This window comes from Ambystoma mexicanum, chromosome 2p, assembly GCF_040938575.1.
Source record: "Ambystoma mexicanum isolate Mex_15411 chromosome 2p, UKY_AmexF1_1, whole genome shotgun sequence".
In the NCBI taxonomy this organism is placed as follows: Eukaryota; Metazoa; Chordata; class Amphibia; order Caudata; family Ambystomatidae; genus Ambystoma; species Ambystoma mexicanum.
The window spans coordinates 24,875,631-24,902,525 of NC_090923.1; the positions used below are offsets into that span (position 1 = coordinate 24,875,631).

At 46.0% G+C, this 26,895-nt stretch overlaps 1 protein-coding gene across 10 annotated transcripts in view; it reads left to right on the top strand.

The window, feature by feature from the left end:
• PBRM1 (polybromo 1) overlaps nt 1–26,895 on the top strand; it is a 1,258,882-nt gene that overhangs the window by 520,916 nt on the left and 711,071 nt on the right. For 7 of the 10 annotated variants that reach the window (XM_069643172.1, XM_069643175.1, XM_069643176.1 and 4 more), the window contains one exon: nt 15,194–15,379. In XM_069643172.1, coding sequence (XP_069499273.1) covers nt 15,194–15,379 — 186 coding nt within the window. The remainder of the gene's footprint in view (nt 1–15,193; nt 15,380–26,895) is intronic. The other 3 variants (XM_069643173.1, XM_069643180.1, XM_069643182.1) reach the window with 1 other exon arrangement.

Consider the following 26,895-nt stretch of genomic DNA (forward strand, 5'->3'; position numbering starts at 1 on the left):
TCTGGCTTGGATCAAAATGTCACAGGGCATCGCTATTTCCATTACTATCTCACCATCTACTTCTGTGTCTGAAAAGAGATCCTCATCTGTTACCTCGCGTAGGGCAAGGTTGGCGTTTGTACACAGTACGGTGCGCCACTCACATCCTTCTCTGTCCATTCCAATCACAGCGATCCGTTTCGTTGATACCTGCACAGCGTGCAAATCCAACGACACCACTGATCCTGGTGCTGCATTTGGACACACTATGGGGCGGAAGAGGAATTCTGCTGGAATCCTCCAATCCATGTTTTTTAGCTCTGGGACTATAAAGGCCAGAGTCTTTAGCCCTGCAATGAACATCTCTTCCTTTTGTGGCAACCCTCGTATTTCTTGTGTGGTTGTGTAGGCTTGTACTACCAACATTGCACGCAAGGGGCATATCCCGGGTGTAGAACACACTATTCCTCCTTCCGTAAATGATATGGTCATGTTGAGTTTACTCATAAGGTCCCTCCCCAGTAAATTTATCGGGGACTGTTCATAATACAGTAAGGGTGCTTTTACAGTCTTGCCCCCTATGGTTACATCCAAAACTTCTGTGTAAGGAACTTCAATTACAGCCCCAGAGAACCCCTGCGTCTCTAACTTCCTGTTAGATAACGGGAACCGGCCCTCCCTGACACATGATTTCTCCGCTCCCGAATCAACCATGAATATAAATTGCCTGTCTCCTATCTGCGCCCCTACCAATGGTTCCTCTGCTGCATTGTGGGAGGTAGATAGAACTGGACACGCAAGTGTTCTCTGTGGGCTGTCCTATGCGGGGTGTCTCATCACCCCCCCCTCATTGAATACGTTACCTGAAACCACTGACATGCCGTTGTAGGGTGCTGGTGCGGGGGCCCCGTTAGCTGCTGTCGCGAAAGGGTTACCTGGTGTATATTGCATGCTGTCGTTGTTATGCATGTTTTGTGGGTGGTTCTGTGTTCTATAATGGGGTCCCTGTTGCTGGCCCGTGTTACCCTGGCTTGGGTCTCTCAGTTGCTGTTGTCCCATCGGAAGGCCATATGGGCTTCCCGGGTGGGGATGGCCATACTGTTCCACCTCCTGGAACCCGTTGTTTTGTCTACTTCTGCATTCCCTGGAGTAATGTCCCCATCGCCCACAGTTCCAGCAACTCCCCTGGGGGCCCCGGGGACCCTGCCATCCACTTCCTCCCATTCCTCCGTACCCCTGTGGTCCACCTCCTCTTCTGCTCCTGTACCCACCTCGTCCCCCTCGAGGGGTCCTTTCTTGCCACTGCAGACCTCCACCCTGCTCCTGCTCGTCCCACTGCCGCTGTCCTGTTCCCGCCCAATTAGTTGCCATCCTTCCTTGTATTGCTATCAACCCCTCCTCTTCCTCATCTCCCTCCCTACTGTGTGGGAGTGCGGCTACTGCTGCTGCAACCTTCACTAACTTTGACTGTACTAACTTCGCCTCGTCTGCCAATCTTTTCTGCGCCACCTCCTTCTCCCTCTCCTTTATTCTTTTACAATGGTGTACTATTATGCTTTGAATTTCTGGCCATCCCTTTGCTTCAATACCTGCTATCTTGTCAAGCGCCTTCTGTACTTCCTTTGGGAGCCCTCTTTTTATAATGAAGTAAAATAAAGATGTCGATTGATACCAGGGCGTGCCCGTTTCCGCTCTCCACATCTCTTGGACCCGAAATATGTAATCCATAGCCTCCTCCCCGTCATTCATTGCACACTGCATCACGGACTGTAAGTCAGGTGTGTCTGGAAATGTTTCGCGTAAGGCGTCCCACACCCTAGCCCGCACTGTGTTAAATGAGGCCCCATCATGGCGGTCGCAGTCTAACGTTACTCCCGGGAAACCGGCTTTAACCCATACTCTTTCAGCCTGGTCGCCCACCGCTGATACGAGCAGACTTTTCACATCTCCTACAGCTAGGGGTACCCCAGCTGTATGTTTTTCGAAGGCATATATCCACTTACTTGCCCCGCCTGATAACGGGGGCAATAGCTTTAATAAATTAGCTTTATCCATCTGTGCCCATGGGATATAGTTAGGCCTCCCTCCTCCCCTATGTATCAACGGGAGCTGTAGCTTTCCTTTCGTTGTTGCATCTGGACCCGTTTTGGCTGCTGATGTTCCTAGTGATGCCATCTTTCCCACTCTGTTCCTCAGTCGCCCCGACCAGTCATCATCTAGAGTTCTCATAGAACATGCACCTTCCTCCCCCTCGCTTCCCCCTCCTATTGCCATACTCAACCTGTCGCTTTCGTCTAGCTCTTCTCTAATATCACAAAGTAATTCCTCTCTAAGTTCCCCAAGCCTTTCTTCGTTACCACCATCTTCCTCTCGGGTCCCTACTTCTATTATTCGTGTTGGTTCTTCCTCAATCCTAAACGGGATCTCGCCCTTCTTCCACCCCTCTTCGGGCCGTCTGCTTTCATCCGATGCTCTAGACGTACGTCCAGCTCTAGTTGTATCCAGTGCTGTCCGTTCGCATATGTTTTTTATCCTCGAGAGCTCATCTTTTGCTATAGACAGTCTTGATTCTAGATCATTTGTGAGTTTCTCTATGTCCACCCTTTGTGTGCTCGCCTGGCCTCGCTCCCTTGTACTTTCATATGGTGGGGGTGCAGTGGGCCGGTGGGGTGTGGTAGTTGTCGGGGGAGGTACATACGTTGGATCACTGTATCCTTCTGCGGGTACAGGTTTCTTTAATATCGGGTATAAACTTATTACCTCCACTGGTGGTGTGACACCTGGCAATTCTTTGATATCTTTCTGTAATACCAGTGGATTGTCTGTAGTAGATGGGAGATCAGGATTTGGTGCTGGCGCTTTAGGCGGTGGCACTTCTTCGAATAACCGCCAAAGATCTAAGATTTCCCTCCTATTCTGCATCTGTTTCCCTCGGTACTTCAAGAAAATGCATGTCATCACCATATCTAGAACGCTTTTGTCAAATGACCCTCCCTCTGGCCATATCTGGGGTAGCCCCTCTCCTTTCAGCTCGGTTACCCATTGGTCGTGGTATTTCTTGATCCGCTCCGCGTGCCCTGGAAGGTTTTTACAAATATGTGATAATGGTGTTTCAGGCCCCATCTTTGTGTGCTCCCCTGGTGCTTATGTGTCTATTTCTACACCTCCAATGGTACTATAGTATAGATATTACTTTTTGTATTCTACTCCACTCCCTGTATTATGCTCGCTTGGGCTCTCCCTCCCTTAATTGTTCAATACAAAAACTGTCTGTACACAATTTCTACTTTGTTCTCTTCGGGGGACACATACAAGAGCAATCCATCATTTATTTTGACACTATCAACCCGGAAATCAAAGGGTACCCACTCACGTCACTTTCTCAGCGTTGCTTCAAAAAGAATTTTTATCCGGTCACACTTACCATGACCATTTAACAATTACACGTTCATAGCCGTTTTACACATTCTTAAATGACAAAGTTATCCCTTAACACATACGAGGTGCACACACCTCTTGGTAACACTCCGTACACCAGTCACGCTGCCCTCCCTTTCCTCCCTAGCCGGCTGTCCCTGTCTATCTTGCTCAGCACATGTGCATATATTTATAGGTTTTAACCTTCTCTCCCCCCCTAGTAGGACCCTTGTTCTCTTATTTTTCTCCCAAGTTTGTGCTAATTCCGTTGTTATTCTCCCCCTACCCCTAAAGAAAAAGAAAAAGAAGTAGTAGCGATCACTAATATATTCTCAGTGCCCCCTTTTGCTGAACACTTTTATCTTGTATTTCACTTCGTCATATATTCCCAGCACTAGTCAATATAGCACTATGCGGCGCCGCCTTCCACCCCCTTTCGGAGCTAGGTTCCCGTCACTTCTATCTCTTTATTCACCTCGTAATCCTAATGGCCATATGCAAAGAAAAAGAAAGGAAATTTTAGAATGATCTTTAGTATATCTTCGTACCCCCTTGTCGTTCCCTGTCCTACGCTTCTCTCCCCGCTCCCTTTACAATCGCTCACACTCAGTACTCACGTGCCCGTCTTGAACCGATAGTCTCCGAAACTGGGTCCGTCCAGGCAGTGTCACCGGTAACTCAACGGTCAGCCCCTGGCTCCGGCGAGCGGCACTCAAAGGGGATTTTTTTCCAATCGGGATCCCGTACCCTTTCTCATTGAGTGCGCACTTCTTAGTGTGCCGGTCGCCGTTGGCGGGCAGCCTCCCGGAGCCGGCTCACCGTGCGTATCCCTTCTCGACCGGAGATTCTCGTGCCAAACGGGGACGGTTATAAGGAGTTTAGGAAGAAAAAATCACGCTATCGGGGTCACCACTGAAGGCAAGCGTCCCCAACCAGCACGATCCTCCCCGCAATGAGAGACAATGAAGGACTCTCCCAAAATGGGAATAAGGCCAAGACAGAGTGCGGGTGAGCGTAAATGGGAGTTTATCAATCAGAATTGGGCATGCAAAGAACTCTGCAAACTCCGAGAGCGCTCTGTCTGACAATAGCAAAGACAGGCGTATATATTTACAAAAAACGTCATAAGAACCTACATGCTATAGGGGGCACAAGTTCAAGGGGATTGGGTGGCGACGACTAACTATAGGTGCTGCTGTGATGTGGTTGGCTTTGGCTGGAAGACGTCACTGGGCAGCCTCGTGGGTTGGGCTTGGCCTGGCAGGGTGGCGGGGTTCATCCGGCTGGTGTTGTCGTGCCATCGCGGCCAATGTCAGAGATGAATGTCCTTTCCTGACTTATTTGCCCTAGGCCATGCACACCGCAGTCATTCACTCGTTTCAATATTATCTTCTTTAGTAAATCTTTCAATAGGTTATACTACAGGTTAATGCAACACAGGAGGAATGCACCTTGTGAGGGGACTGGAGGCAATACGTCAGGGCATGGTTACCAGTGTCCTGTTGACCGGGGCCATAGGTCGAGGGGCTAAGCTTCAGGGCCTGGCACGGGCGGTACATGCCTTTCTGCCTTGTTAGAAGTTGTTATGGATGTTCCGCTGTGTGTTGTCAAAGTGTTGGGTGTCCTGATTGCACAGGGCCATAAGTCTGAGATGGTCCGGTGGGTTGTAAGGTTTACGAGGGGGCGCATGCGTTCAGGCAGAGGTTTACTGCTGTGCTGTAAATAATGCAGGTGGCGGGTGGTGGCCTTGGGTGCTACAGAGGGGGTTACAAATCTTTGAAGCGGCTCCAGTCTGGTTTGGGGGAGATAAAGCAGCGCGGCGCGGTCTCTGCTCTCATGCCTTTGGCAGCCTTCACAGGGTGGGAGGGGGAATGGCCTTGCAAGTATTTCACAAAGGTATCTCCCTCGTGCGTTGCTGAATACAAGTAAAAGACATCGCAAATATTTGAACACTTTCTATAATTCTTATTTAACATCACGTCAAAACATGCTTTTAACCTTTGCTGGGTGCGCTTTGATTATACCCAGATCGAGCATCATATTTGTACATTACACTCTAGCAGCTACAGCGTTTCGGTTACATGCATATACATTCGCGGTAAATGAGGTAGTGGTTAGATCAGTGGAGTACATAGAGAACGACCCGCCACCGTTCGTGACGGTGGTGGTATATGAGAGGCTCAGACATTCACACATGATACGTGCACTCTCGCGCATTCTTTAATAAGTTCATAGTGTAGTTGCATCCGCTTTCTCGTGTACTCTAGCAGCATTAGCTTTAGTTATGGCGCGAGCCCATGGGGTGTAAGTATCTCAGCAATACGTGTAACAAATAGATTCTTGGTGCGTTCCTTCATTATTAGCATCCAACTGCAATGGTATATGCTCACCATCGCTTATATCGTGGGGGCATGATCTCTTGTAATCATACGTCCTACAGGCTTTTTGTAATATAAGGGGTTTTATGAAAGAGAAAAGCATCCTTTGCAAGTAGTCTCAGCATTAATATACAAAGATTGTCTGGCATATAATCGACCATTTTACTGTTCTTTTCATTTGTCTAGGCCTGCTGGCCGGGTCATGCTGGGAACGAAGATACACTGCGGGAGGTGAACTGTTACAATGTTAGGCTATTACGCTAGCTCATGTCCGTCTTGTTCGTGGGAACGTGCTCGCAGCGGATCTACCAGGGTGCTGCGGCAGCAGGGATGTTCTCCAAGGGTGGGGGCCGCGCTACAGTGCGCTGAGCTCACACCATCTTTACTGGGCAGAGAATGGTTTTTGGGCCTAACTAAATTTGTGTTGTGATCAATAGATGTGGGCATTCGATATGTGCGGGCAATTAATACGTGCGGGCAATGTCTCCAGTGGGCGAGCCCTCCACCACCTGGGCCCGGGCGGCAGGGGGGGACGCCCAAGAGAGCCATAGTCCTCACCTGGGGAGAAAGTGTAGGCGAGGGGGGGTCGTCTTTGGACCAGTCCTCCCCTACAATAGTCTGTAATGCCTTTGGAGCAGGCGACAGGCAAGTTTCCCAGAGGGTGAACCTGAGGTTTACCACTTCCGTTCTGCATCTCTGCACTTCGGTTTCAGGTCTGCAAGTTCAGTGTCGTACCAGGTGTTATGCTTGGAGGCAGGTTTCAGATGGATCCTCATGTCAAGAGTGTTGGTAATGGAGAGATAGAGGTTGCTGAGAGCAGAGTCAGAGGTAGAGTCTGAGTTGGGTGGGCAAGGGGAATGAAGATGGAAGTGTAGGCATCAGCTGACCTGTTTCATCGGACAGATGTTTGTGAATGAGGTTGGCAGGGCTTTTGGATGGTGGATGGCCTCGGGTGCCTCTAGTATGGTAGGGAAGTCGATTAGTCTAACCAGCTTGAAGAGGCGGTCCTGACATTTGACAAATAGTAGTTTATTGCAAGAAGGATTAACTGCAGTGATTCATTTACATTGAGTGGAGTGGACATTTTGACTGCCTTGTGATTTGTTTTGGATTAATATTGGGACCATAGCCTTGCATGCATGGATGGCCCTTTTGCTTTCTTTCAGGTTTTGATATATCATAAAGTTTGCACTTTAGTTTGATGGCCTTTTCTTTACAGTGCATTTTTACTTCCTGTATATTAGTGTAAAGGTTGTCCGGGCTGTGAAGTCTTGACAGGGCCTTGTACTTCTGGTGCAGTGTTCAGAAAGATTTCTCTTTTAGCAACTTTCCCTCTGTAGTTTCTATGGGCCCTGTAAGGGGTCAGAAGCAAGACATGGACACAGAGTTGGCATGATTTTAGGAAAGACTTTTATTCAATAATAAACGGGTTAAGAAAGGCCTCTTTTACCTATGTCTTGGAGGGATTTCCCTATGTCAAAAGAAACTAGTGAAATTGTTAGGCAGTCTGAAAATTGTCTGCAACCATACTTCTAATTCTCTAAGGTGAATGTGTACGGAACGCCTTTTCACCTAAATGTAAGGTGTTCATAGTAGTTTCACTAAACAGAAAAGTTCTCAGCTTTGCTGATATTTAAATAATAAAGAAAGTACTGTTCCAAAATTCTAAGTTCCAAGACCAGGGTGATACTCCTCTCCACAAGGCTGCTAATTCCCCTTTTGTATGGTAAAGTATATGATGGAATGTCTCTTGAGCTCCCTCTTTGCGTTTTACCACTTTAACCTCTTCTCAAAGTGGGGGATTCTCTTCATCATTCTCCGAGTAATAGTTTTCCTGGTTTTTGGTCTCGTGTATGGGCAGAGTCCAGACTTAGAAAAGGTGGTTTGTTTCTTCCTGTTGCCAAACGAGGGCTTTTCTGATATGTTTTCATTATCTTTTGCTGCATGCTGGAGTCTTTTAATATTGTGGTTTGGCTTTCCATTATGAACTACTGGACTCTCTTTAATGTTGTGTTTTTACTTTTCATATGGTTGCAGGTCACAGACTCGCACTACTGGGTTATAAACGCTTAGCTTAGTCTCTTGTATTTTTTAGTAGACAGCTCTTTATGGTTGTTTTCAGGGATCCAGATCCCTTATTTTGTGGTGCGGGTCCCTCTACTCTCACAGCCGCGTTGTACCTTCTTATCTCACTCTTCGACCAGGTATGCAACTCCTCCCAAGTTTGTTTTAGGGTCGCTGGCCCTCTTTTGAGGTGCAGGTCCTCGACTCGCACAGCAGCGTTGCCTCACCTTGTTTCTCTCCAGCCAAGTAGATAACCCTCACAGGCTCTTTTCAGGGTCCCCTAGCCTATTTTTGAGGTTAACTTGCTCAACCCTGTGCCTCCCCGGACCCCGTGCTGCTCCCGCACTACCTGCGTACCAGTCTCTCCTTCCCAGGTCAGTACAGTTTTCTCTTTATTTTTTTGATGTTCTCTGTATGCTCCGAACTCTTAGCGGTCGGAATCGGTTCATTGGACTTCTGCTCCTTCCTGGCCGGGTGTCCTTTCCCCAGGATCGCTCGCCGGTGCAACAGAATCCTCGATGTTTCCCACGGCAGTCAGCTGAGAAGTCCTGGCGTCAGGGACCTCTCTAACATCATCTTTGTACTTGCTGCCCTCATTTTCGTCTTAGTACTAGCCTTAAGGCTATGTGCCTGATATTTGGAAGTCATTGGATTCTCATATTTGTTCAGCAGGATGGAATACATTGGCAATAAAACATGCCAGTTCTGTCTGAACACGTACAAGAATGATTAAAAGAGTGGGAAGGAGTGGGTTCTATTACATTGATTAGCTACTGCCTTCTCTGGTTTAGTTTGTTTTGTATAGCGCGGCCTGGCCCTAGGGGCAACTGGGCACTTAGCATGATTACAAGCAGGTAAAAATATACAAGGTTGTTGTATACACACGGTTGTTCTAGTACAGGGCAATGATTATATATGCGTACTTCTGCATGTTATTCATAGTTGGTACAGTTTGTTGTGGAACATGGCAATACAGTACAGAAAGAGGCAGGCGGTCCGTTTATAGTATGATTACACAAAAATGGTTTCACAAATGTGTAGGCTTGATATGTCAATAGATATATGTACAAGTGACTCAGGTGCTAGTTTTGCAAGTGTGTTGGCTAGGTATGTTAATAGATGTATGTACAAGTGACTCACTGGTGTGGTTGTTCCCCAATATCAGTGGCGTATTTTTTCACCACATAATCTTCCCCTTGTATGTGAGCCACAGCAGTAGCAGTGCCCTGTGGATGTACTGCCCTAGCACCCAGAAAAGATTCTCCCTCTGGGGGTTGAAAAGACAGCATCCTCTAATTGGTCACAACCCCAATATTTTTGCTTTGTTTTCCAATCTGAGCTGAGTTTTTGAGGGTAAGTAATGCCGTCACTTTCCTTATTTGCTCATTTTTGTCGGGAGAAACCGATTAGTCCTTCAGACTATCAATACTGGCAAACTATATTTCTCTTTTCACTTTTACACCGTTGTAATTTTTTGACAGTGCACACAACATCTTGCAGTGGGGATACTTTTGTATCACCATAATCTTTTACACTTTGGGCATTTGTTTACTTTTATATGTGCGTAAAGACAAGCCTGTGGCAGAAAGGATATTTTTTCCATTTTGGTGTTATTTCTAGTGTGCACATTCACGCTTACCGCGTATGGCTACTAAATGTGGCAAGTGCCCTAAAGGTGGGGGAGGAGGGGTCTGGGGTGGATTGTGTGTGTTTGTGTGTGCCTGCCTGCCCTGTCCCACTCCACATCTGTGGTGCACGAGTCAAACCAGTAGTTGTCCCCGATTGGACCACTGCTGGCTGTTTGAATAGTGCAGATCCATGCCATGTGATGGGCTTGGACCTGCTTCCAGACTGGATTTTGATCAAAAGGACTCCTCCAGCCATTTCTTTAGATCAGCAGTGTAGCCAAAAATCCCTTGTAGAAGAACAGCTGACTCAAGATCTGAAGAAGACTCCCGAAGAGGCTAGCATCCCTTCCTGCATCTGGCCCAGTGAAGCCCTGTTGGACTACCTGATGTGCAAGGGCCTGTATAGTGCTTCAACCCCTGGACTGGTGGTACCAACCAGTCTCAATGTGTTCTTGAGGACACAGCCATCCTGAACCCTCGTAAGTGTCCCTAGACCGCTTGGTGGACTGTGCAGCTCTACAGTGGGCCCCTCCTGACAATCATCAACAACTCCCTAACTCAAGGCACCTTCCCCACCGACCCCCAAGACCAGACAAATCGTCCTGCTTCTTAAGAAACCAGCACTATACCCTGACGGTCTCAGCAATTTATGCCCTATCGCCCATCTTCCATTCCTAGGTAAGATCCCTGAGAAAGCAGTGGCCATGCAACTCCTCCAACACTTCGAAGAAGCCAATAACCTCCTTTAGTTCTACCAATCTGGCTTCAGACCCAGATGCAATACCTAAATGGCTACCATCAAGGCGATCGGTAATGCCCTTAAAATGCTTGATGTTGCCCATTCTTGCCTCCTAGTTCTCCTTGACCTCTCGGCAGCATTTGGCACAGTAGACCACCAGCCATTCACTGACAATATACATCTCTGCATGGGGATCAGCAAGATCATCCTCAGCGGGTTCAAATCGTACCTTGCTAATCGCCACCAGTTTGTACAAATGGATTTCTTCAGATCACCAACTCTACTCATCAACAGTGCAAGGATCCATCTTGTTCCCAGTGATCTTCAATCTTTACATGGAGTCGCTCTGAACCCTCCTCGCTCCACCCAACATCCGCCAATATGTAGATGACACGCAGATCTTCCTCAAGATAACCTCTATAGAAGACATCCACAGGCTCGAGGCCTGCCTCACATTGATCCAGTCCTGGATGTCCAGTGATTACCTCAACCGCTCCAAGACTGAAATCCTACTGCTCACCAACAACATTGGACACCCTTTGGCATCCATACCTAGCTCTCTGCTATGAACCTTGAGGGATTCACACCCCAGCTGGCCACCTGTGCCATGTCTTCAACATCAGCAGACACCTCGCGTTCAAACACCTAGTAAGGAAGACACACATGGCTTGGTACCAACTTTCTCTCCTGCAGAATATCAAACCCTTCATCCCAGAAAACAACTTCGATCTGCTGTCCATACCTTGGTCCTCTCCCACCCAAATGGTGCTAAAGCCCTTTTGGGAGGTCTTCCGGCGACTAGCCTGGTGCTCCGGAGTTGTATCTTGCATGCTGCAGCACGGCTCATCAAAGGACTCTGCAAATTCAACCAAATCACCTTGACTCTCATCAAACTGCACTGGCTCCCGCTACAAGCCTGTATCATCATCAAATCCTGTTGCGTCATCTACAAGGCTGTCACCCTGGAGTCCCCAAGCCACCGCACTGAGAAACTCAGTATCTCCGGAGGCCTACGATCCACCAGAAGTAGGTACATGTGCAGACATGTGCAGACGTGAGCGCCGACAGTGCAGGAAGGAAAGAATCAGAAGACAGGACTTCTCTGTTGACGCACCAAGACTCTGGAACCTCTTCCCCATCAACATCGGACTTGCCCAATGCTTCTACGTTTCAGGAAAGAGCTCAAGACCTTCATCTTCATTGAATGGCTCCTCCTTCACAACTAGGTCCACACACCCTCTAATCCCCACCCCACCTGAGATCTGCTCCTCCCCTGGTTGCATGTTGATCCCTTACTTCCAATTGCCTATCCTCGCCCTGTCTTGTTTGCTCCCTGCTTCCTTTACTCTTCTTCCCTTACTAGGTTCTTCCCTGTATGATTGTAAAGCGCTCCATTGCTTCCCGAAGCTGTCTCTACTCAATAAATACCCTAATAATGCCTTATTTTAACATTTTCACACAATTATATAAATATACAAAAATTTAAATATTACAATATAATGATAAATAATTATATACAGCCATCATTATGCTCCCAATACAATTGTTGCATAATAATAATAACCGTCGCCATTTTCCCTTTGTACCCACAATGTTGGTGGTCGCCCAATTGTGGTATAAATCACCTTCCTGCTGAATTTCAGCCTCCAGGGATCCTGTCCTGGAAGGATTTTTGCATTTTACAACCTCAACTGGAAGGACTCCTGCGGTCTGTGTGCAGTGGCTGTCGCTGGGACTCGCCTTCCCCCGTCCTCTGAATAGTCCTGAAGAGGGCTGCATCAGTGATTTCTGCATTTCTTCATAGCAAAGGTATGCACTCAGTTTCTGAACACGACCTAAAGAATGCACCCACAGCTCCAGGGCACCCCTCTCCGGAACCAAAGGCGGAAAAACCAAATTTCGCCCCTGTTCCCTATAAGGAAGGCATGGTATCAAGAATAGACATACACAAGTGATCACAGTTCAAGGGTGTTTATTAAACTGTATATGTAGGTTGTAAAAACGCCTAATCTAACACTAAATCTAAGATGGGAGCAAGCGACGACCATCAAATAATAAGGTGGTCCTAGTGGCATCTTGTCAAAATAAAAGGGCCTCTAATTAAAAAACCTTTTTCCAATCCTTGCAACTAAATATAAGAAGTGTTTGATAGTGTTCATAAGAACGAAAGAAGTGCTCACAAATAAATAAAGATGTGGTAGCCTGGGGCCTCCCTATCACACGTTTTGAGCTCTGGACAAGGCAGGACTCCAGAGCACAGCACACTCTGGAGCTTTCCCAGCATGAGACGACAGTTCCACTGAAGGTATTGGGATCTTCAGTGGTTAAGTCTCTTTTCTACAAAATGTCTCTTGCCTCCGAAGACCTGATGGGTTCCAAAAACAACAAACAAAAAGTTCCTTTCCAATGTATGTTGAGTGATGACTTCACCCTGAGTCCCCCTCTTCCGGGCTCAGACCCCTCTCGAATGTCAGTCTCCCTCCGCTGGATTCACTATAGTTTGCATGCAAAGATATTTTCCCCTTTCGTATTCACAAATCTTTTTAAACAGTTCACTGTGCACATTCCTCTGTCGGGTTCACTCTTTGTCCTCACAATGTTCATTGGGCATCATGCTTCACCCCGTTCTGTAGGCATCCCCCTGTCGGGTTCACTCTTGCCAATCTTACTGTTTTTTAGCTTCCTTTAGTTTCTGATCATTTGCCAGTCAAAGGCTTTGGACTGTACGGAGGATTTTGCAAGACCCCTGCACAACCACTTTGACCTTTCTTTGCGGCTTTCCTATGGCCTTCTGGTATCAGTAATTTCAACAAACATGGGATTAACCAGAGTCTCTTCAACCCATGTGGTGCAGGACCCCTCTGCAGTTGGTTTTCGCTTAATGTTAACATTTCTTTCTTTAATCTGCTATTTGTGACTTTAGTTCAACAGTTTGGTTTCTTATCGGTTTTCCCCTGGACTCACCGGCTGTAATGAACCGATTGGCTTTTCTTGTCTCTGGAGTTAAGGCCGGTACCACGGTAGCAAGCGTCTCTCCCTGTTCATGGGGATAAGGTGTTAGAAGAAGAGGGATATCGCGTCTCACCCGTCGGTGTCCCACTTCCACTCCCTGAGGACCCCCCATCCTGGTGAACCTCCCTCACTGGTCCACCCCCTGGAACTGGATCCACTAGCAATGGCAGTGTCCTGGCCACCTGGATGACAAATCGTTGGAATTAGTCAGGGAGACACCTTCAGGTTTCTCACACCCCCCAGTATTCGCCACCCCGTCGATCCATTCTGTCATCTGGGAAAATCGGAGTCAGGCCGCTAAATAAATACAAAGCATGTTTCCCCTGTGCCCAAAAGATAACATTGAGAACAAGTGTCTATGTATCCTTCCATTCCCCTGCTTGTTGGCCATTGAACCTAAGCAGAAAATCTTGAAAGATAAGAACACATGTTTACTTGCCAGTAACTTTAGTGCATCGCTTCTCTTGAACAATAACCAAAATAAATGACTAACCTGCAAGGACTCCTTGTGACTTTTTGCCACAGTGCCCCATTCTTCTTTGGGATTGGACTGCCAAAGCTAGGGAAATCATTGCATCACATTACTTACCTCTTTTGTTGATTTAAGTAATTCAATGTATTACAGAAACATATTTATTTTTGCATTTGTAAAGCGCACTGCAGCCCACAGGCATAGAGGCGCTATCAAGGATACTTAAGAAGGCTTGCTTGAGGGTTACAATAAGCGGGCCAGAAAAACTTTGCTTTGTTTGGTACGTTACAGAGAAACAGTCCTATTCATGCAATGTAAGGTGTGATATTTAATATTCAGAGATGGAGCATGTGTCAGGAATCGTACATGGGTGGGCCCTCTAGACAAAGAGCCTAGTTTTTAATGCCTTGCGGAAGGCAGAATGGGATTCGATTGATCTGATCTCGTTTGAGAGGTTGTTCCAGAGAGAGGCTGCCATTGAAGGGAAGCTCGAGCCCCCAGCACGCACTCTGCGCATGTGAGGAGTCAGGATGCGGTTGGCATATGTGGCCCTGAGGGTCTGGAAGCTGTTTGTTTGTGGATCCTTTGTTCGAGATAGGGGGGTGCGAGTCCGTGAAGACATTTGTGTTAGGGCAAGGGTTTTGAAGACCACCCTTTCTTTGATGGGTAGCCAGTGTGCCTCTCTCCTAGCCAATGAGATGTGTTCTCTGCGTAAAATGCCTGTTGCCGCACTTTAGGCATTGTTCTGGGCAATCTGGAGTTTAGCAAGGTTTCTTTGAGAGGTACCGATGAAGAGGGCATTGCAATCACTTATGGTGACTGTATATATGTATATTATTGAGTGTTGTGTGAAGTATCACCTGCTTTTTTCATTTTTTTGTGTGGTTCGGGCCTAGAAAAAATGCAGTCATTTTAGACATTCCTGTCTTTTGTAATTGAATTATTGTGTGCTTCACTGTGTGAACTCCCGACCCCACTCACACACTCCTGAGAATAAACTTGACTGGTCTTCACGCTTACCTTGATTGGGTTTTGGGTAACCTCTCAGAATTCCCTTGTTCACTATAACCAGGGTGGCCTCCTAAAATCGATTCACCAGGCCAGATTCTAGAAATCCATCTCAACAAGCAGCAAGAATCAGCATAAGCCAATTCTTACATCATAGCTAATTAGCTTTTACACAGGTGCGCTGTAATGGAACGCAGCAAAAGGTTGGACGTGAATGTGATCGAAGACACAGATCTTTTTTATGTAACTTTTTTCACTTTGCAGCTTCCAATACTTAGGCCATTATGACTTTCTCATTAGTGTATTTAGAGCATGCTTAGCAAAACAGAGGGTTCTTTCCAGATTACATAGAATTTAAAAACAACTATTCCTTAATTCGAAAGAAATTGCCCAGGGTTCAACTTGTGTGTCTTCCTGTTGAATTTAGACGAGGTGGATCCCAAGAATGCGATTTTATTCAGCATTTGAATTTTTTGTTTATTCCCTTTTGAACAAGAAGCTGAAAGGACTGAAGACCCTGCGGGAGTCTCGGGACAGTCTGGATTACATCGCACCTACCGCCAGGATTGCAGCTTCAGGAACAGCATGTATCATGTGGGGGACTATGTCTATGTGGAACCTGCAGAGGTCAACCTTCAACCCCACATTGTGTGTATCGAGAGAATGTGGGAAGATTCGGCTGGTGAGTGAAGCTTACCGTATATGACCATGCCAGAAAGTTCATGTAAAGTACTGCATCCTATTGTCCTCGTAGTGCAGTATCTAAGTGTGTTTAACATCTGCAGCCATTGTTGTGGGTCCCTGCGCTTGTGATCACTTAATTTATAAGACCGTGCTGTGGGTGACAGTTGAAGTATTGGGAAATACGGTTCTGAGAAGCCAACCTTAGTAGACTTAAAGCAGTTTCCACAAAAATCTATCCAAACTCTCACTTGATAACAAGGCTGAGCAGTAAGGAGATCCGGTTTTTGGTGTCGTGTAAAATTACATACACAAGCGTGTCAAATAGATTGTCCATACAAGGTCGTACAAAAATGCACTTCTACGTCAGCACAAATGCATCAAACTAGTATACCACAAGTAAGCAAGTATCATGGGTAAATATACATACTTAGAAACACACTAAGTTTCGATGTTTATTAGCATTTCTTTAGGAAATACAATTCACAGGATTAAGGCACACAACTTGTCAAAATTCCTTGAACAAATGCCCCCTTCTCTCCCTCTGCCCCCTCAGAGTTGCACACAATTACCATTCTACCAGTCAGAATAATAGGTTTGTTACATAAAACAGGAGAACAAAAATCAGTGGCGGCACCAGTTCATTGTTTACCTCATTACTTCCCCTAAAAAGGTTGGCTTGGTCTAAGACTCACCCTTTCTCTCCATAGCGAGCAGCATGTTAGGGGCCAGAGTTTAGGTCTGTCACTACCCCTTTTTATGATACAAATTCCCCAATAGACATGAAACCGCTCAACACAGTCATTCACCACAGCCGACAGTTTTTCATACGTGAATTTGTCCCAGAGTTTGTCCAACCAGTCATTTTTGGAAAGTAAAGAGTCGCCCTTCCATTTTTGGGCTAAGGGCACCCTGCCCGCTCTCAGCATGGCTTCAATATGTTTTGGGAATCATAGCTCATTACTGTCCTCGACCGGGACGCCCAAGAGTACTTGTAGATGTTCCAGGTCGGGGGTTATTTCCTCTGTGTCTTTGATCCAGCTCAGGACTTCAGACAAGTAATCCTTTACCTTTGGGCAGGACCACCACATGTAGAACCATGAACCAGCCTGGCCAGAAAGTCTGGGACATTGGGGGGTGGGGTCTCTCAGGAACATCTTGCAAAGTCTCTGGGGAGGTAAGTGTCAGCAGTGTAGTATTTTGAAGTTGTGCTCCATCGCTGAGGTATGAAGATTGCCAGTAAACATTAGCTTATACTTTTTACCGCGGGTCGCTCCTGGAATTTCCAGCCCCTCTGTTTTGCGCAAAACGGTTGGAAATTCTGTCTCCCTTCTAGTTAGGAGGTAACCAACACTTTTTATGTTTTCACACTTGGAGATTTTTAATAGGGTCCCACACCACACTAGAAATAATAAAGTCCTATGTATATATTGTTACAGGGACCTAAAGGTGGGGGAGAGGGGTTAACAAAGGTTATCAGTCTTTATTAAATCATAACCCGGCACCAGTCCTCAGCAACTAAACATATTAAATGTGCTTTATTGTAAATATTCAAGTGTTAATAGTAAGTAATACACATTCTGCTGCTTTGGAGGAGTTGTTTTCAAAGTCCTCTGATAAGCTCAGTGTGGTGGTTAGTGCTTTAGTCCGAGACACAATGCATAATATTTTGTAAGTAGGTTTCCTACAAAGGAAGGAAGCAGCTGCCAATTCTTGTTTCATACAGTGTCTTTAGAAAATATTCCTATGCCCAGGTGGACCTGCCCAAGGCAAGGCAGGTTATAGATGCAGGGAAGGACTTTATACCTGGTCTGACCAGGCATGCAGAGCGGCATCCGCGAGCAGAACTCGTAATGTGGCGGCATGGTAACAACGGCGCCTGTAGCACTACCGGCACCGTTGTTGTCTTACCGCCACAGACCTAATAGGCCCAATGTGTCCAGGATGGGCTGGTGCCTGTGGGTAATTGTTTTTATCGTGATGTTGACTTTATACTCGTACACTCTTGCATTTTACCGCATAATGCCTTGAAAGAGTACCATATACTCTAATATGGCCAGGCCACAAGATGTTTGCCTGTCCTTTGGCCATGTATTTTCTTTGGCCTTCTTCCTGCCCTCTTGGGTCCGGAATTGCCACATTTAGAAAGCCCTTTCCCTAGCCAAGCTTCAAGTGTCTGTTGCTTGGTAGAATGTTTGGCCAGTCGCTGGCTGCTAGGGAGAATTCTCATAAATGCGCCAATTCCTTCCACCTTAGAGCCCTCCAGCTCTTTTGCTAAACTTTGGAACTTTGACATTTTTATTCTGTTTTCTTAATTTCTTTTGGTTATGGAGTTTTGGACAACTTCGTAGGCATCATCTTTTAATTTGTGTCACACAGCACCCTCAGTGCAGTGGCACAGGGAAACCTTTTCAAGCTTTTAATCCCTTCTCTGGGATAAACTACTGTTTCCCAGAGGAAGTAAAGTGAAATTGACTTTACTAGTATTTTCATATTCCTAGACCCAGCACTCCCTCCTCTGTCCTGATCTCAAGAAGGCCCTCATTGGGGCTTCGACCCATGGACCTGTGGGAACAACCAGTCTCGACCTCTGATCTGTGCCTGCTGTGCCTTCAGAAGAGTTCCTGGACTACCCAGTGGACTGACCAGCTCTCTTCTGACCAGCTGTCTCCGCTCCAAGTGCATCCTTGGTACTTGAAGGACACCTGCCTTTGCATTTTAATCCTTACTGTCCCAACAGAAGGCATGCAGTGCCTGCTCCTTTGCAACCAGCCAAAGATTGCCTGTCTTTGCTGGAACGTTGTCTGGGAGAAACCTCAGCAATGCGCTAATTCCCTTCTACCTTAGAGACCCCCAGCTCTTTTGCTGGACTTTAGGACTTTTAATTTCTAACCTGGAGGGAGTGAGACCTTTTTCCCACTCATGTATTTTTCTGTTTTCTTTTTTTTTTACTTTGGAGTCTGACAAACTCCATAGGCATCTTTACATTGGGTCACACAGCACTGTTTCCAAGAGCAGTGAAGTGAAATTGACTTTACATTTTGTAACTTTCTAGACCCAGCACACACTATCTTACAATAGGGTGCTGGAGGGGTTACTTAGTATCCCCTTTATCTAGTTTCTCATGTAACATTTTTATTATCCCCGTTCTACAATTAATGGCTGGTGGCAGTGCTATACATTTTACTACCATTGTGTGTTTTTACCGCGGGCTGGGTTCGCAGCTGCAGTAAGGCACCCACGGGTGCCCCTTTTGTCAAAATAGCCCCGGTCTTCTTTTTTCAACATTTCTTGTTGGAAAAGTCCTTCGTGAGATTTACTCTGCGCGCCAAACTAGGTTTGGTCCCTTTGTTCATTTTGTCTTTGGTGGGATTCACAACTGAAGCCCGACTCTGGCTCCAATATGTCTGGCAGGGACAGGAAGTGAGGCAGGTGCCCGAATCTCCCTGTGCTTAATCCCCTTGGTTACAGGAATGCTCCCAAAGGTGATCGGCTGGCTGGCTGTCCTTGGAGGACAGCCACCCTGCTGTGTGTTTGACAGCTATGCTGGAATGAATGGGAGAAACCTGCATAAAAGGTGAGGCTTTTTGGCTTGGAAGACAGAGTCGACCACTGGATGAAGGAATCCGAAGAAGAACTTGGAAGAGACGCCTCCTGCAACTCCTGGAACCGTTGGTTTGCCCGGTGAAGCCCTGCTGCTGTGCTGAAACTCCGAATTTGCCCCGACTAGAGAAGCCCTGCAAGGACGACTTGACCCCTTGAGCTAGTGGGACCAATCAACTGCAAAGTAAGTCACCTGGACATCCTCTCGGAGCTGGCTGTACTTCCACTGCTGCTGGAACCGAAGTGCCAGGGATAGGAACACCAGATTGTGTGCATTGCGTTTAAGTCGGACCTGAGTGCCAGGAAGATCCTCCAGACTTCACTGAAGCAGGACTGACCAAGCCTGAGCCACCTCAATAGAGTGCTGGACCCCAGATGCAAGGAAAGTCCAGAGTGGTATCATAGAAACGTGGTGTTGCTATTTGCTGTCAGACGCGAGGAATGAAACCCTAAAGAACCGCTGAATCGAAGTTTGCCCATTGCTGCTGCAACCTTCCCATTGCAGAGCAGGAGTCCCCAGATGTCCTCCCTCTTGTCCCCATGACTGAGACTCTGGAACAACAGGATCTGCACAGCTGTACAGGAGCAGAAGCCAGCTGGAACCATTTCTTCTAACCAGAGGTACTGTAAAGTCTAAGAACTTACCTCTTGTTGTGTAGCCTTGTTTGCTCTCAGTTGAGACTTGTCTTGGTTACCTTGCAGAGTTGGTATAGCTTTGCCCCTCATAAGCCTCCCAGCTTGTGGCCCTTCAAGTGTTCCTTTTTCTAGAAACTTTTCTAAAAACATTATGCAAGACTGCTTACCTACCTGCAAATAAGATCTTCAGCTCCCCTAGACATTGTGCAAGTAACCTTGGCTGTCCTAGCTCCCTGAGAGACTCTTCATTACCTCTTTGTGCTTTAGCCTTTCCCTCAGGAAATGGTTAATTTACTCTGCATTGGAAGGTTTCAAAAGTACTTACCAGTTTGTGAATTATTTGTTCACCTTTGTTTTAATCCTCTCTTCTCTCTTTTGCCCCAAACCCAGTATTGCTCTAAACGTACCAGTGCTAAATCAATGTCCACCGTGTCCTGGCTATTTAAGTCACCTGAGGGTGTGGGAAGTGTCTGTGTGCCATCCCCCATGGGTATCATCTGATTTAGAGAAACAGTGTGTTTTGAAGTTTATTATAAGTGTTATATATATTGCTCCATTCTGAAGAAGGCTTATACAATTGACTATGAAATAAAGTAATAATAGTTTTATCCAGAAACCTTGAGTGTAAGTGTTTATTTGAATAACTGTACTGTGAAACTCTGTGTCACATTACTGCTGACATTGACCCCTCTTGAGATAAGCCTGGCTGCTCAGCCACACAACCAAACTGTGTAGTTCAGACTTATAGCAAAAGTTGGGTCCCTATTGCCAGGAGGTCAGGGTTATTGTAGTGCACCCAAAGGGTACTGCATACAATCTTGCCTAACAGTTATGCAGGTGCCCGAGCAGGTAGGGCTGTTATGAAACACACCCTGTCTCTCTTGATAGATCACCCTCTGCATTGTGTAATGCTATGATTAGGCTGGCAAGGAGGTTCCTGAGGGACTCTGGGCTCACTCCAGCAGAGGGTTGGCCGTCACCTCGGCTCTGCAGCGCAAAGTGCCTGTTCTGGATATTTGCTAAGCAGCATGTCAGCTTTCTTGCACACGTTTGGTAAGGATTACTGCTTGGATTCTGTCTGTCAGGACACTCGTTTCAGCAGGGCTGTCCATTTTGAGTTTTCTGGTTTATGTGGCGTCCTTGCTCCTCCAGGTTTGTTGCACTGCTTTTGGAGTCTATCATAGATTAGGAATAGGTGGGAGGAGCGTCCATCAGAAAGAACATTACCAAGAGGTAATGAATTTGTTCTTCATGTCATGGGTGACCAGCTGGCCAGTCACTGAAACCGTAATATAGGTACTGCAACTGACCAAAAGTAAATCCTGCGTCTGAAAAACTATCTCTGCACCTGCGACCGCTGGACCCCCCTCAACTGGGCAAAGCACAGAAGTAAATGGGTCCAACTTATTGCGAAAACTCTAAAGTGGTCTCTGTGGAAATAGTAAAGGGAGTAAGTTAACATACCCGTTTCAGCTCCCCCTCTGCTCCCCAGGGTTCTATGGGTGTAAAGCCCAGGCAACATCTCTCTTGCCTGATTTAGATCGTTGTGGTCTGTCAAAGATACCCTGTGACTTCTCTAATGTGTTGGAACTGGATGATAAACTTGCCTGAACTTTTTCTAAACTTTGGGACACATAATCAGAACCACTGACATTGCTCCATCTAACAGTAAAACTCCAAGAACATTATATCTTGTTGAACTGGTGGCTCTAGGGCACTAAACCCCTTTGTCTCAGTGCTGGACTTAAGAGTTAGGGTTTTAATTCCAGGATTGGTCATAAGTGTTTTACCTATATTTCTTTTTTATCTGATTATTTAATTATGATTACTGTTTTTTGAATGAACTGTTTTTGTACCTCTTCACTTACTTTACCAAAGTATTGCTTAGTATTAGGAAAGAATTCTCTTTTTAGGCAACTTTCCCTCCATATTCTATGGACCATGAAACATTTTGTTTTTTGACCTGTCCTGACATTTTACAAAGAAGTGAAGAATTCAGCTTCGCTTCCCTGGCTGTTTGCTCATTTGTCATGGGGAACCTGACTAGTCTTTAAGGCTGTCAGTACTGGGAAACTGTTTCCCTTTTGTCTTGGACTTTTTACCTGTTTTGGTAACTTTTCTTACAGTGCACACAGCATCTTACAATGCACTGCACGGGGAGTGCACACACCATCTTACAATGCACTGTATGGGGATACGTTTGTATCACCCTAAACTTTACAGTGGGTATTTTTGGTTATATTTTAATGTACCTAAGGACTAGCTGGTGGCAGCAATTACATTTTTACCATGTTTGCATTTATTTTAGTGTGCGCATTCGCCTATACCGCGCCTGGCTACTAAACGTGGCTAGTGTCCTAAAATGCCCATGGCACATGCCACAAGATGATTTGCTTGTCCTTAGGCCAAATTGTTTTGTGGCCTTCTTCCTGCCTTCTCAGGCCAGGAAATCCCTAATATGGTCATGCATTTGCCAAGAAAGGCTGCTGCTTTTGTGGGCTAGTGCATGCCATTTGTGTGTGGTCCCAGGAAGTGGTTTGGGACTGTCTGGTCCCAATCCACAAACTGGTGCCAGTATGTCTGATGTGCATACATGAGTAAAACATATAGTGGTCCCTGATTGAACCACCACTGCTGGCTGAGTGAGCAGTGCAGATTCTTGCTATTGAAGGGCTGAGTTTGATCACTCGCCTGAATTTAGGATAAGAGGCGGCATCCTGCAGCCATTCCAGTAGATCAGCAATGGAGCAAAGTATGCTCTTTATCTGTGTGGTTGACTGAAGACCCGTGGACAACTCCTGACCCTTGTTGACCTTTCCTGCAACTGTCCCAGTGAAGCCCTGCTGACTACCTGTTCTGAGAAGGCCCTTGTCAGTGCTTTGACACTTGGACTGGTGGGACCAACCAGTCTCAATGTCTTCTCGTGTTCCTGCATCTTTGAGCCTTTGGAATCTTCCCTGGACCACCCGGTTGACTGAGCAGCTATGAATTGCGCTACCACACCAGAAGCGTTGCTGTTCTGTGTTTTCGCCCAGAGCTTCAGTGGTCACCAGCTAGTCCTACAAGTCACCTTCCTACATGGCCAGCTCCCAGCATCAAGGGATCCTGTCCTGGAAGTTTATCTTCGTTCACGACTAGGGAGACACCTGCGGTTGTCTGTGTGCGGTGACTGATGTTGAAACCATTCCCCTGTGTCTGGTAGTGTCCTGAAGAGGCTTGCACCGGTTCCTGTTGCATTTCTTCATCGGAAAGTTTTGCACTCAGCTCCTGGACCCCACCAGAATCTTCCTTGCAACTGCAGCTCTTGGGCCTCTTCTACTGGATCCAACGGCGGGTAAACCAACCTCCAGCGACTCCCAGTCAACCTGCCCAGTCATTTTGGAAAATCGGAGCAAGGGTGCTGAGTAAACAAAATATTTACAGCCACCCCGGTCTCCCTATAATAAACCTTAGAATAAACATTTGTTTATTCCATTCTTTTGCTTTTTAAATGTTTGTCTTAAAATCTGTTCTAAGAGATAGAAAAAGTATTTTACCTGTAAATCCTTGAAGACTTCTCAAATGTTTTTCACCACCACAAGCACCTCTTCTAACTTTGTCTACTCTCCTAAAGGAACTAGTTTTCCTAATTGCATAATTACTTGCCTTCCTGTCAGTCAATTGTATGCATTTCTACAAACCTAAGGTGGCTGTATATGTTTTATAACGAGCATTGCATAATAGTATTACCTGCTTGTTTCAGTTTTCTAATGTGTTTTTGGGCCTACACTCAACAGAGCATTCTGTACTTCTGTCACCTCTCCTGAGACTAAGCCTTGACCACTCTCCACACTTACCTTGATTGGGTTTGGCTAACCTCTGAATTCCTGTTACTATAACTAGGGTGGCCTTCTTTAATCTGTCTACCAGGCCAGATTTTAGAATTCCATTTTAACCGTTATGATGATGCAAACTGTTGTTAAACTGTCTTTAAGGTAAAATGCTTTGTTTTTACCTGACAGCCTATTGGTGGGTTGATATATGTATTTGATAGAAGTTGTGCGATAATACTTACCAGAATGTTTCATTGCTTAGTGTGTATTTTGAGGACTAATAATCATTGTATATTATTGTACTTTTCTGTCTAACTAGAATTACTGGCCGTGGTCTCTGTGGACTCACTGTAGCTGTAGACTACTCTCACACGTCTCCTGAGACTATGGCTCCCCACTCTGCTACCCTACCTTGACTGAGTTTTGCTAGACCTTCATGTTGTTCCTTTCCCCCAGCATTGTATTTTTCCTGGATTCACATGCTTATGAATATTCCCCATCATCAGGCTGGGAATCCTCTGTAATATTAAAGCAGTTTACCTATAAACATTTAAGCTGCTTGTCACTTTAGTGCTCTATCACAGTCACTTTGGGTCATACTTGCCAAGCCAATCAGGCAGGATCCCTTAGCTCCATACCTGATGGCCATCTTCATGATTTGGCATCGCACATAATGTGACAGAATGATCCAAAAAAGCACACACAAAAATCGCTCCTCTTATTCTGTGTTTTGGGTTTCGATTAAATCGAATTACCCAAATTAGGTCAATTGGTTTACACAACCATTTTTATTCGGCCAATTTGGGTAATAAGGCACCTTACGGTGCAATGCAATAGGGATATATTTGTATCTCCCTAATATTTACACATGGGTTTTTTGGTTACTTTTATAGGTACCTAAAGACAAGCTGGTGGCAGCAGTAAAATTTATTCCGATTTAGCATTATTTTTTGTGTGCGCATTCACATTTAGCGTATATGGCTACTAAACGTGTCTAGTGCCTTTTTAAAATACCCACCATAAAAGTCCCAGTCCACGAGACTTTTGCCTTTCCTTTGGCCATATTGTAGTTTGGCCTTCTTCCTGCCTTCACAGGTCAGGAAATCCTTTATAAGGTCATGCACTTACTTGGGATAAGCTGCTTCTTTGCCTGCTAGTGAGGCTCTGTGTGTAGGGGTCCCAGGAAAAGGGCTGGGACTGTCTAGTCCCAGTCCACATCCATGGTGCCAGAAAGTTTGCAGCTGGAGCAAATGTGAAACCAGTAGTTGTCCCTGATTGGACAACTACTGGCTGTTTGATTGGTGCAGATCCTTTCTATTGGTGTGCTTGGACTTGTTTTCAGCTCCAGTTTTGGATAAGAGGACTCCTCCTGCAGCCATTCTAGAGATCTACATTGGAGCTAAGAATTCTTCGAAGAAGATCAATCTGTTCTCAACCCAAGGACGACTTCTGCATCCCCTCCAGTGACCGGCCAGGTGAAGCCTTGCTCCTCTACATGAACTTCAAGGACCCTTGTCAATGCTTCGACCCTTGGACTAGTGGGACCAAGAAGTCTAGATGGCTTTTCGCGGTTGTATGCCCCTAGAGCCTTTAAAAGTCTCCCTGGACTGCCGGTGGACTGACCAGCTCTCTCGTGGGCTAGCTCGCCCGAATAATCGCCGTTCCACGTTCAAGCCCATAACTTTGGTGGCTGGTGGCTTTGGAGATATAAGTCACCTTCTCCCGAATGTTCAGCTTCCTATCAAAAGAAACTTCCCTGGTGCTGCTTCTTTGGCTGTGACAGGAACGTCTGTCGTCTCCTGCAAAGGTTGATCGTCTCTAGAACTCAACTTATTCCATCCCGTAAAATGTCCTGAAGAGTTCTGCATCGCGAAAGTCTGCAATTATTCATCGGCTGGGCATGCATCTTGCAGTTGCACCTAACCAGTAGAGCACTGGACCCTGCGACCCCCTGGGCACATCTCACCCGAACAAAGGACGGAAGGACGAACCCACAGCAACTCCCAGACTATCCATATTGACCCCTGGGAAAATTGTAGTCAGGGTGGTAAGTAAGCATACCTGTTCTGCCCTCCTGTCCGCCATATGATAACATTGGGTGCAAGGCTCTTTGTATCCTATATCCCTCTTACTTAACTTTGGTTGTGGAACTTGGGTCAAGTATCTGTCCCAGGAGGATAGCTCGGCAGCAACGTGCTTGTCTTGGAAGCAAGACGACACGAAGCAACACATTTTCGATCCCCAGGGCCGCGCTTAGAAACCTCTGGGTATTTAAGCGTGTTATAAATACGCAACTACAGACAAAAGACAAAAGACAAGACAAAAGAAACTATTAAGCAACTAAAAAACACTCAATTCCTGTAACAGCGCCTCGATGCCTGCGGGGGGTGTCAGCGCTTTAAAAATGCAAAATAAATAAATATCTTACCCCTGCTTAGCCTTGGGTTTGGAAGAGAGAGGAGAATTTATCGTTCTTCTAACACACAGTTGTTTTTAGAATGGATTTCTAAACTCTGGCCTGGTGGACAGATGTTTAGGAGCCCACCTCTGTTGGAGAATAGGGATTACTTCTTGGAGCTGAAGCCACACCATTCAAGGCAACATGTTGAATGGTCAAGACTTGGTATTAGGAGAGGTGAGTGGCGTTGGGTCCACACAGTGAAACATGAAGAATTATACATGGACAGTTAGTTATTAAAATATACTATTTATTATAGGCCCAGGATAACACATGGAAAATGAATAAATGCATGTAAATTATCACACAACACTGCTATAGGACATATTTCTGAGGCTTGTGGATCTGCTTAGAATCACATCTATGCATAGGCCGATATCTAGTGGTAGGCGTGGAGTATTGCGCATATTTCCGATGTTTGAAAAGGGACGTCCACTGGGTATGTTTGTAATGTTATCTCTAGTGTGACTTCTGTATGCATGATTACACGCGTGTCGAGGTCCCTCAGATTATTTATTTCTGCCATTGTGGTCGGACGTGTTTCAAGGAGTCGGAGTTATTTACTTTTATTAACTTATTTCGACGGTCGCCGTTCAACAGACATCTCGATTATGGCTGCCGAATCTAACGGGCGAGCTGGCGACTGGCTTCGGCCTACATCAGGCTTCGGCCTAGCAGTAGGTAGAGTGGGGGGGACTGATTACGTTACCTATCAGAGAATGCACACCTCCACTACTTAAATATGCTGCATTTGTCGAACTGCCTTTAAAATCTTATTCTCCATTGAGAAAACTCCCTTTAAATTCTGTCCCTGCCGCAACAGAAAATATCTGTGCAAGGATAGTCAGAGTGTGTAACCACTGCCTTCCCCGAGATCACCTAGAGGAAGTTGTACGTCTTTTAAGTTAACTAGGCGAAAAAGCCTGAAGGAAGGGCTCCCCAAAAGGTGGGCGGTATATACAATGATGAACGAATCAAAAACCGCTACTGGCACCTTTTTGACTCGGA